We start from the raw sequence: 12,131 nt of genomic DNA on the forward strand, positions 1-12,131 counted from the left end.
TGAAATATGCTCTTATCTGAATTGAGACGAGCTGCTCCGTACCTCTCCGAGCTTTGCGCGACCTCCCAGTCAGTCAGACGCGCTGTCACTCCTGTTAGCAATGTAGCTAGGCTCAGTATGGCCAATGGTATTTTTTGTGGCTGTAGTTAGATGCGACCAAACTCTTCCGCGTTTTTTCTGTTTACATAGGTTTATATGACCAGTGATATGAAACAAGTTCAGTTACACAAATTGAAACGTGGCGATTTTCTATGCTATGGAAAGTCCGCACTATAATGACAGACGTACTAACACCTTCTGCGCGCTTCGGCAGCGCATTGATATCTGAGCTCCGTATCAATGCGCTGTCGAAGCGCGCAGAAGGTGTTAGTACGTCTGTCATTATAGTGCGGACTTTCCATAGCATAGAAAATCGCCACGTTTCAATTTGTGTAACTGAACTTGTTTCATATCACTGGTCATATAAACCTATGTAAACAGAAAAAACGCGGAAGAGTTTGGTCGCATCTAACTACAGCCCCAAAAAATACCGTTGGCCACACTGAACCTAGCTACATTGCTAACAGGAGTGACAGCGCGTCTGACTGACTGGGAGGTCACACAAAGCTCGGAGAGGTACGGAGCAGCTCGTCTCAATTCAGATAAGAGCATATTTCATTATGGAAGTACGGTGGACTGTTCCTTTAACACAAGTTTGCAAAAACATTGATGAAACGAAGAAAAATGTGCTTCACAAAGCCGTCGTATGTCTATTATATTCTATCCACATTCACTGGCTTTGAGCAATCGCGTGCTCTGATTGGCTAGATTTATCAGCTCGTATACCGTGAGTAGAGAAAAACAAGATGGCAGAGTGTGTTGCTGAACCAACCGAGGACGAAATAAAAACTATTCGAAAACAAAACCCCACACTAAATATAGAATTAAAGTATTTGATGGCAAGTTTTTTTTTTTAAACTTTATTGCATTTCTCCTGTCATTTCACTGGTTTGTTTGCATTCTTCATCTTTAAGCATAAAAATTCGTTCCTTTTTTTTTTTTTTAAGACAGGTTCAAAAGCTCAATGAAGTTCGAAAATTGCAGAACTGTTTACCTGATTTGCACAGTTGCTTATTTATTTTAAATCTTTTTATATTTATTTAGTTCTTATTTCTTAATATCTTAGAACAGGCCGTTTTTATGTAGCTCCTTTATTAGAATAGACTGTCTTTATTTAATACTTTATTTATTTAGCACCTTAACTCCAAGACAAATTCCTTGTAGTTGCAACAATTACTTGGCAATAAAACTTTTTCTGATTCGGGATGGGAGAGGGGGAAAAAAAAAAAAAAAAAACCTGAAATGTCCAAGGAAGAATTAAACGTCTAATTCTATTCTATACCTCGGCACGGCAGCAAGACGGCACTTTCTACTACTACTACAAAAAAGAAAAAAAGTCAATTCGTGCTGCTATCGATAGTTTTTTTAAGAAGTCCGCCTGAGCAGAAATTATTTTGTTGGACGTTTTGTAGAAAGTTATCTATCAAATATGCAAAAAAAAAAAGCTCCATTTCTCACAATCCAGTGAACATGGATAGAATTATCATTTGCAAGTTCGAAAAAATAAAAACTTTATACAAAAAGAAAGAAAGCACAACTTTATTCATGACACACTTCATGAAATTTCCTCTCTACATTTCACCCATCTGAAGCAGTGAACACACACACGTGAGCAATGAGCACACACACATACCCAGAGCAGTGGGCAGCCATGCTAACAGCGCCCGGGGAGCAGTTGGGAGTTAGGTGTCTCGCTCAAGGGCACCTCAGCCCAAGACCGTCCCATATTAACCTAACCGCATGTCTTTGGACTGTGGGGGAAACCGGAGCACCTGGAGGAAACCCATGCAGACACCGCTGAGTTCGAACCCAGTACCTTCTTGCTGTGAGGCGACCGTGCTAACCACTACACCGCCGTGCCGCCCATAAAACAGTCTGACAAAATCATTTCCGCTTAGAAAGTAAACCAACTGGCGAAATGACAGGAGCAATTTGTGAAAAATGCAATAATTCTTGAAAAATAGATATACGTTCTTACCATCAAATACTTTTCATTATTTCGTTGCTTTTTTTTGTGTATTTTTGGGGTTTTGTTTTCGAGGTTTTTTTTTGTCTTCGATTGGTTCAGCAACACGCCCCGCCATTTTATTGTTCTCTACTCGCGCTATACGAGCTAACATCCTAGTAGTAGAGTAGCCAATCAGAGCGCGCAATTGCTCATATCCAGAGAATGTAGACAGACTAAGTCTATTATATCCTGCTCCTACGGCATGGTCAAGGAAAACTAAAGGATGCTATCCAGAGTCTGTTCATCACATCAGGAACCAACAGGAACATCTTGAGCAAAAGGCTGAGAAAATGCATCAATGTTACGGTGTCTGTAGTTTGACTCAATGTTTTATGACTTTTTAGACACCCTGGTACTTTTCTTATGATGCGAAGATGCAACACCGCGGTTTTATTCGAAACATCAGCCCACCAACTTCCTAAACTCTTAAATCTATGACAACGCGCTCTCAGAAAACGATGACGACTCTGGCCTCTCTGCGTCTGTATTGAATTCCTTTAACTCGCCAAACAGCTCTCCATTTTCGATTACTGCTTTGTAGCTGATTCAGTGCAGTTTCCAGGCAACCAAAGAACAGGACAGGGCAGCACACAAGCTTTTACATGCTAGCTAGCTAAAAAGTTTATGATTGGTCATTACTTGTTAGTTACACATAAATCTCTCTCTCTCTATCTCTCTCTCACACACACCTTGGCTCGTCTACATTTGGGATGAGGGGAAATAAAAGTCTGCCAAACTGTTGAGTTAAAAAACGGTCTTGTACGAGTGTTGATATCCACCAAGACGCTGAGCTCTAATCTCATGACCGTGCTGAAAGTGGACACACGGGATCGGTGCATCAGCAGTTCTTAAGACTGGATGAGGTGTTCAGAGGATGTGGAGGTCATGGGCCGCGTCAGTCACTGTCACTGGAGCTCGAGTCCTTTTTCTCGTTCTTGTGATCCTTCTTGGGGCTGCGCGATTTGTCTTTTGCTCGCTCTCTCGCTTTGGGGCTCTCGCTCCTTCCTCTCTTTTTGCGTTTGTCTGTGTCGCTGTTTGAGCTGCTGCTGCTTTTTGCGCGTCTCCGTTTGGCACTCCGCTCCCTGCTCCGGCGTTTTTGACTCGACCGCTCTTTCGAGCTCTGGTCTCTCGCTCTGCTCTCTTTGCTTTTCGTGTCATCAGATTTAACGTCGCTGCTCCGCTTCTTCTCTCCGTCCTCCCGCCCTCTCCCTCTCTGATCCCTGCTTTTTGATCGACGCGACTTCCTGTCCCGGCTGCTGCTTCGTCGCTTGCCCTGACCCCTGTTGCGTGACCTTTCTCGACGGCCACGCCCTCTCGATCTGGACCGGGATCTGGACCGAGACCTGGACCGTCGCTTGACTTCACGCTCTCTCTCTCTGCTTCGCGATCTTTCACGCCGAGTCTCTCCATTCTTTGTCTTTTTGGAGTCGTCCCGCTTGTCTCTTGCGTCTCTCTCGGACTGTTTAGGCCGCTCCTTGCTCTTGTTGTCCTCCGTGTCCTTTCTTGTGTCTTTGTCTTTCCTGTCCTTGCTGCTGGATTGGCCCCTTTTGTCATCTGTTCTGCTGCGTTTCTGATCCTCCTCTCCTTTCTTCTCCTTGCTCTTGCTGCGACTGCGCCGCTTTCTCTTATCGGCCTCTCCATCTGCTTTTTTTTGCTTGTCCCTCTCTTGGCTCCTGGAGCGGTGTCTGCCACTCCTCTTCTCTCGTCCTTTATCTGGGCTGCTGGATCTGTTCTTCTTGGTGCCTTTCTTCTCTCGCTCAGAGTCCTTCCTCTCTCGTGCCTGCTCAGTGTCAGCTTTCTCTTTCTCTGGCTGCTCCGTGGTCTCCGTCTTCTCCTGAGACACGTCTCCCCTGGAAGGGACCAACAAAGTAATTGTTATAACTCAGGGCTCGACATTAAGGACTGCCCGATTTCCCGGGACAAGTGAAACATGCGTTCAGGCAAGTGGGAAATGTCCCTGACATGCCAGACCGGGCAAGTTGGAATGAGCATATATTACCAACTAGCACCACAAAATTGAGGCTTTTTGATCTTTTATTTCAGTTCCTAAAAGCGTCCCTCACTACGTACCCACCATTGTGTCTTAGCTGCTTTCTTAGTCTTGGTTTCATTGACTGCTTTGCGAGTTATTTTATATCCCCCTGCTGGTGTAGTATGGTACGCGTACTGTTTAAAGACCCCTTATACATGACGTCACACATCACGTGATAATTACAGCTGGGGTCAGACAGGCACCGTCTTTCATGCAAGCAGCTTAATTTGTCTTCAATATGGTTAATTTTTGCGCTGTTTTTGCTTCAAACAGAGAAATAGATAACAGGGAGACGGCAACGCCTTCTATCATGAAAAATGTTAATGAATAGACGCAAATGCTTCAAGAACAACGAGGAAATGTGTGGTTAAAAAAATACAAGGAGAGGAGCTCAGCCTGAACGATTGTATTTAAAATGTATTTTACAAAAACAAAGTTGGAAGTGAGGATGGAAAGAGTTTAAGAATCTCTCTCTCTATATATATTTTTTTCCCCCTGCTCACATTTGAGTTAACTCCTTCATGAAAATCATGAAACTTGATTTTCTTACAGGTGAAGTCGCTTCCTTATTCGACACAGAAAACCCAGGTTGGTTTCAAACAACTCGGGCATTAAAAAACATTCCCGCTGGAAATGCACCATGGGCTCTGCACTCGACTTTTACGGACCATCCACTCAAGATGGCGTCTGAGGAAGACCGACTTCAGATAAGGTCGCTGGATTTTTATTTACTCTTCTAACACACACTATCCGTGCACATGCAGAGCCAGGGACAACTCGTTTTGCTTGTAGGAACCCTAAACTCGCTTCCACAGAACTGTCATGTTGTTTTGAGCTTTGCAATGGTTTTAAAACTAGCGTTTTGTATCGGCAAAAAGACATGCCCCGGCCACTGCCGTGTTAGCGCTTTCCGGTTGAAATCACAAAAACCTAATTTTCTCAGAACTACAGTTGCAAAATTCCAGGAATTTTCGGGAATTAACGGGAAATTTTGGGAAAAGACTGGGAATTTTGAAAGTGGACATCAATTAAGTAGAAAAAAATATTGTAGCATAATCTTGGTTAAAACAGGCAGATTTATGGGAATAAAGTTGTGCATAGCACGCTGTTACTCACTCACATGGACAAAACATGTTATTTTCTCAGGAGCCATTGAAGCCGCACCCCTTACATGCATTTTGCATCCCTCTATCACATGCACAATAACTTCTAGAATTCTGAAGACCTTGAACTGTTTTAAGTACAAACTGCCGAGATCATACATTACAGACAAAGGACTACATGCCATCAAGTAAGTTTTGAGGATGATTTTTTATCTATTATGGTATTTAAGTAAAAATGAAAAAGGTATAGTAGAATAAATCTAGTGCTAATTTACTTGTAAATTAGAATTGTGCCATTTCATTGAAGTAGTTAGCTTGTGATGCTAGTTACAGCAAATTGTGCTAGCTTAATGGGAAACCAGACAAGCTAAATGAAAGCTTCCTATGAACATTTCATGTAAGAAAACTTGCATTGATATGCAAGACTTTGTGTGACATTCAAGACTTTTTTTTCGAAGGGGAAAACATTTTTCATTTTACATTTTGAATTTGAGTCAGAAAGAGAGTTACGTTCTGTCTGTTCTGTCCCATAAGTGGGAGCTGTAAGCAACATATTGGCAAACGTTCATGTTTTGTTCAATAAAAGAAATAAGCATTGATAAAGTTCTTCTTACAAATAAATCAGAGTCATGTGTTTTAATTGTCTCCATTTTGCAATAATGTCTGCTGATGACAAAATAAAATGTTTATGACTTAATAAATAATTAAATAAATTTTATATATATATATATATATATATATATATATATATATATATATATATATAAAAATTAAATAAGTCCCCTAAATTACCGTAATTCCAGTGCTTTTTTTTTTTGAAAATTCCCAAAATTCCCATACCAAAGTTTCCATGGAAACTTTCCGGAAATTTTCCACCCCTTTGCAACCCTACTCAAAACACATCCGATTGACGTGATTGTAACCCAACGTATGCACTCCCAATAATGCGAAAATAGACCTAAAAAGCATTTCACTCCGGAGTTTAAGTAACGAAGTTGGGGACTTTGTCCACCTCTGCCAACAGGTGTGCCAGAGTAATAAAGTTGCACGTGTTGGTGTGGGCAACTCGTACTTGTCTCCTTTGATCCAGCGCTCCTGTGTGGTCTGTGTATTGGGTTTGACCTTCTGGGTCCTCTGCATCTCCAGCCTCCAGTGTGGAGGAGTCTCACTGCGCCGGAAACGATCCCAGGAGCGAGAGCGAGACCGCGACGGAGTCCGATAGCGCTGGACAGAGAAGGGGAAAAACAAAAACAAAAACTAAATGAACGCATGACAAATTTGAACATAAAGGACAAAGCAGTCCTCTTATAACAGCAACAATTAAGAGCTCAAGTAATTTATTCAAAATAAACTATGAACCCATATTACAAGGCTTTGTGAGGTTAAAAAAAAAAATTTTAGGTGACACGTGAGCAATCTTTGACTCTAGCTTGCTGTTTAGAGCTTCAGAGTGGGTTCGGATTTCCACAGTCTCCGGGGCATCAGGAGGTGCTTGGCTTGCCATGGTTATCTTTTAATCTTGATTACGTGGCTCCGGGTTGCGAGAGCCAGACGGTAGAATCCACCTTTGTTCGGTGAAGGTGTGAAGCCTCCAAGGCTGCTCTCCCATTTCAATATGTTAGGGGCCTCACACACGGCCCCTACACAGTTTCAGCTGGCTATGCAGTAATTGTTGTATTATTTCGTATGAATTCATGATCGTTATACTTCAGAGGCATTTTAACATTAAGCTCCTTTAAGCTGAGCCTAAGTACAGAGTTTAAATGTTTTAAAGGACCTCATGTGTATTCTTCATTTGCACGTGATGTCATAGCTAAATCATGCACGAGGCTCTGAACCGGAAGTGGGCCACGTTTGAGGATAGACACAAACTCGTACGGTTTGCTGAGAGTTTTAATGCATTTATTTATTTATAAATTAATTTAAAGCATTAATAAATTAAAAGCATTTATTTAATTACATTTTATGAATTTAAATAATGAAATTTAATTAATACATTTATTAATTTAATAAAATTACTTTTAATTTAATTCCTTTCGTTTCTTTGTTATGCCGAGACTGTGCTGTACCTGGATGCGTGCACAACTCTATTCGAGACAAGGGGACTTGAGTTCTTTAGGATACTAACAATTATAAATAAATCAAGGAGGGGAAAAAAAAATTGTCCACAGAGCATAGACGTCACTGGCTGTCCAACATAAACCAGGCTGATCTAAGCGATTAGAAAACAAAAACAAGTCTGCAGCAAGGACGCCGTTATACTAATGGGCTTCATGGGCAGCTGCCCAGGGCCTCGGCGGTAGCGAGATCGGAAAATATGAAACGATCATTTCAGAAGTTTTGATCATATTGGTAACATTTTTGATGCATTTCGCCAACCGTAAGGAAGCCCACCTTGTCCCGTCGCATAAATCACCCGTCATTGTCAATATGATCACTGTCCACCATGTCTTCACACGCTACGCCAGCTTGAGTTCAATGATTTAATTAATGACTTCGCTTTCCAGAAAAGTAGGAAAGTGCCCTTGTAAGTTGACCCATGGCTGTCAAACTGAATGCGCAAAGCTGTGTGCCACTGCTGTTTGGGACATTACGTGTGTGAAAGGATGAAATGTTTCACATTGCCTAACATTTTGAGATTTATTTCTGAGAAGCAAGATATTTTTCTTTTGCCTCTTTTCCACCAAATCAGTTCCAGGGCTGGTTCGGGCCAGTGCTGGTGCTGGTTCACAACTCGTTCAACTTGCGAGCCAGCTGAGAACCAGTTTGCTTTTCCATAGCTCGCGGTGCTAAGGGAAGCCACGTCATTACGTCGCTGTATACGTCAGTTACGTCGCTACGTTTGCATAAACCTTGGCGCGAATATCGAAGCAAAAACAACACGGAAGAAGCAGCAGCAGCAACAACAATAATAATGGATGACGGGGGCGCCGTGGCTCAGTCGACTAAGGCGCCGTGCTGTAAAAATCCGGGGACCCGGGTTCAGTTCCAGCCCGGGGTCGTTTCCCGGTCCCTCCCCGTCTCTCTATCCAGCTCGTTTCCTGTCTCTACACTGTCCTGTCCAATAAAGGTGAAAAAAGCCCCCCCAAAAATCTTTAAAAAAAATAAATAAAAATAATGGATGACTTTGCGATGACAGCTGCTGCTTCTCGTCGCTTAAAAATGGCGATCTTTCGTGGTCTTGTTATTGCTGTTGGCCTTAACAACTCCGCCCCCCCGCTGACGTAAGCGGTTCTTTCCTCTGGCCCAGCAGAGAGTTGGTGCTAGCCTGGAACGGTTTTTCTGGCCCCAGAGCCAGTTCTTTGTCAGTGGAAACAGAAAACCCGGTTCCAAACTAAGCACTGGCCCCGAACCAGCCTGGAACTGCTTTGGTGGAAAAGGGGCATTTATCATCACTCTTTGTCTTCACAAGTTAAAAGTCGCCTGGATTCCAAAATGAAAACGAACGGTTATATACCAAATTAATGTTCTTGTTCTGAATCCTAAAGAAACTGTTGTAGGCCTCGGTTATGTTCTTGGCATGTTGTTCATTGACTCACTCATTCAAAGGCTTCTTGAGGCTAAACTTTAGTTAACCAGACTTGTTAACCGTGATGTCTGATGGATTTTTTCACCATGCAATTGCCTATTTCACCATTGCTTTTTCTCGATTAAATAGGTGTTGATGGATATAAAGTTTTATCGTTCAATAGTATTTCTAATTGTGCCACTGTCATTAAGTTTCTGTGTCTAGTTAGACAGGCACGTCTGAGGGGGTGAATTTGCTGAGCGCAGTTGACAACAGGCGGGGGTGGGGCCTCGGGGGTGTGTCTGCCCAGGGCCTCGGCAAGGGTTAACGCTAGCCTGGCTAACGCGACTTCAAAGCTCTCCGAGCTATTGGTCTGGCCAAGATATTAAGCCCAACCGTTTCCCAGAGCCCGTGGTTGACCCGCCTCCCTGAAATGCCTCAGTTTGCTACTGGTCGAAGCCAGAAAAGGCTGTGACGAAGCTTAAACCAATCACATCACTCTTTCCTCTGACGTATGCGACGCGACGGGGCTAACTGGTAGATTAAACTCTTACCGAAGCCGGTCGGGAGCAAGGCGAAAACGTCCTTCCTTTCAATAAATACCTCCAGGGCTGCTCTTTGCTCCGTTTTCAATGAGAACTTCCCGTTGAATGCTTTCAATACAGCATCTATGCGTAATAGATGCGGAAGCGTGAATGAAGCGCTTCCGGCATAGATTCTGTAAACAATCTATGGCTTCCGGTCGCAGTTCTACTACGTCACTGCCTTGAATACGCCTCTACCCAGGGCCGTTGGAGATGCTCAAAGTTGATTGGTTCCCGATTTTTCGGGAGTTTGGAAGAGCTGTAGATAGCTTGCCTGGCCAGACTAAGCTTGCAACAGGCCCTCGTGTTGCGTCACGCTTAGGATGGGCGGGCCCAGGCTAGGTTAACGCGGCCCTGGTCTGCAGTGAACATTATATCAATGGTAAGCGCTACGAACCAGTTATTAATGAAAGCATCATAGAGTGCGCGATCTGACAAAGGCTTCTACAATTATTTCATTTTAAAAAGAGCCGCATATAAGTTTTGATGACGCTGCTTTTATCTTTGACTTGCAAGTGACGTCAAAGCAAAATAGAAACCCAGATGTCGGCCATGTTGGTGGAAATACAAATGCGGGGTTGAGCAACATTCCATACAAAGCATAGTCACGCGTGCGCAACACACTGTTTTTCCACTGCTTTAAGCGTTCTTTTAGCTCTGCCATATCTTTGTGCTATATCACAACAGTACTCGTGACCGTGGCACGTTCCGATTTTTTAGAATTCCGTCCGTGATTCGGAAAGAGGGCGAGGAAACTCTGAGGCTTAGTACGGAGAGGAGACGAGCGCGGCTGAACAACATTGGCAGGGCTGATCTAAGAGATGCTAAAACCAAAACAGCTCGTGTTTGCAGGAATCATTTTATCTCAGGTGAGATTCAAAAGCTCTCTCAATATCATGGAAGAATTGTATTTCGTGTTGCTAGAATTTTGCTATAAAATGAGCGTTCTCTCTTGTCATGGTTCACTCAGTTGTTGTTATAATTTTAACACGGGTATTACCATTTCGCTTCTAGGAGTGTCAGCAAAATTATACGATAGAAACGATCCAGACTGGGCACCCACTCAGAACATGGGCTATGTTTCGCCCAAGGCAGGACTTGAGTCTTCGCCAGCCGAACCAGATAGAACGCGATATCTGGGTACTCGATGGTCAGTAGAAGCGTCTTATCTTCAGAAAAATCTGGTTTTTTTTTAAATAACATAGGTCAAAACTACACATATCCATCTTCTCTTTGCATCGAATCTTCGCTTGAGCGTTCAAATCCTAGTCGCACTGAGAAAATTCAGCGTTGTTTACAGACACGCTTAGCGGCTGCCATCCGAGTTGCTTTGTATATCCACCATCATGGCGGACGCTCACGATGCAGCATATTTTGATCACGTGGTTGCAAGTCATCTATTTTGCCTTTTCTTTCCACTAGGGCAGGGCTTTTCAAAGTGTGGGGCGCACCTCCCCTGGGGGGCGCCAGAGTTCTTCAGGGGGGGCGCAACATGAGGAAAAATAAACCAGAATAAGTTACTATTGCGGACATTTAGCGAACTTCAGCTAGCCTTTACCAGAGACAAAATGGATCGATTTTTAGTACCTAAAGCTACAGTGAGTGAGGAGACAGAGTCTGGGCCAAGCAAAAAAACAGAGCCTCCAGGATGTTGCGATTTGCAACTTCAACGCAAATTCAACCAATCCCCACGAATTCAGGGCGGTGTTGCAATTATATCCAATCACCGCATCTTTCCCGCAAATTTGACCAATCGTTGGCGTCGTCTTGAGGTGACGTCGACAAACTACCTTCCGCCTTACTTCCGTGTATACGTTCAAGAGAAGCAGCGTGCGCGCAGTGTTGCCAGATTGGGCGGTTTCAAGTGCATTTTGGCGGGTTTTGAACATATTTTGGGCTGGAAAACGTCAGCAGTATCTGGCAACACTGCATGTGCGAGTCAGTGTTTATATAGGCTTAAATTCTGTTACTGAAAGTGTGTTATGTTTACAGTGAAGGACTGTGTGCACTTAACATTATTTTTTTCCTTAATACAAGAAATTAATGGATGCCAACATTTTTGCCAAAATGGTATTTTATTTTCCATTGTTTAGGCAGCTTCAGCATCATACTGTGAGATTCTGTTCAAATTGTTTTTTTCTTCTATGAAGCCTGAGCCATTTATTTTATTAGTTTATAATTGTTTAATTTAGTCTTCAGGAGAGACTGCCTGCACACAGTACTAGTATTAATAGTTTTTTTTTTTCCATGAAAGCTGAGGCATTTATATTATATTTTAAGGTAACTTCATGTCGTGCTGTGAGGTTCTCTGCACTTTAACTTTTGAACCAACAGGTGCATTTGGATAAGTAAAGCCGATTTTTCTGCATTTTTGTAGTCCTGGTAATCTTTTACATTGGTAAAGTTGTTTACAGGACCATTTCTCAGTGTCTTTGTTTTTTTAATCAATAGTTTTTCAGTAATAACTTTAATATTTAACATATCACTCAATTTTAATCACAAAAAGAGAAAATCACAACAATTTCTCGCAACTTTCACTTCCTCCCGCAATGTAATCGCAACAAAAACCTTAAAAACACCACAACTTTCATCGCAATTTTTTGGAACCCCCCGCAAGAGACATTTTAGCCCGCAACAATCACAAAAAAGGCCCGCGAAATCCTGGGGGGACTGAAAAAAGAAGGAAGTATGACCACGATTATTTAAAGTTTGGATTTTCATGGACTGGATCTGAAGATGCTCCACTGCCACAGTGTGTTGTCTGCCAAGAGGTGCTAGCTAACGATGCTATGAGATA

The 12,131-nt window shown here is 42.7% G+C and overlaps 1 protein-coding gene across 4 annotated transcripts in view; it reads right to left on the reverse strand.

The window, feature by feature from the left end:
• Positions 1–660: 660 nt before the first annotated feature.
• ppig (peptidylprolyl isomerase G (cyclophilin G)) overlaps positions 661–12,131 on the reverse strand; it is a 62,967-nt gene continuing 51,496 nt past the window's right edge. For all 4 annotated transcript variants that reach the window (XM_060920105.1, XM_060920109.1, XM_060920108.1 and 1 more), the window contains 2 exons: positions 6,315–6,466; positions 661–3,957 (listed from right to left, as the gene is read on the reverse strand). In XM_060920105.1, coding sequence (XP_060776088.1) covers positions 3,003–3,957; positions 6,315–6,466 — 1,107 coding nt within the window. In that variant the 3' untranslated portion in view covers positions 661–3,002. The remainder of the gene's footprint in view (positions 3,958–6,314; positions 6,467–12,131) is intronic.

This window comes from Neoarius graeffei, chromosome 4, assembly GCF_027579695.1.
Source record: "Neoarius graeffei isolate fNeoGra1 chromosome 4, fNeoGra1.pri, whole genome shotgun sequence".
Taxonomy (NCBI): domain Eukaryota; kingdom Metazoa; phylum Chordata; class Actinopteri; order Siluriformes; family Ariidae; genus Neoarius; species Neoarius graeffei.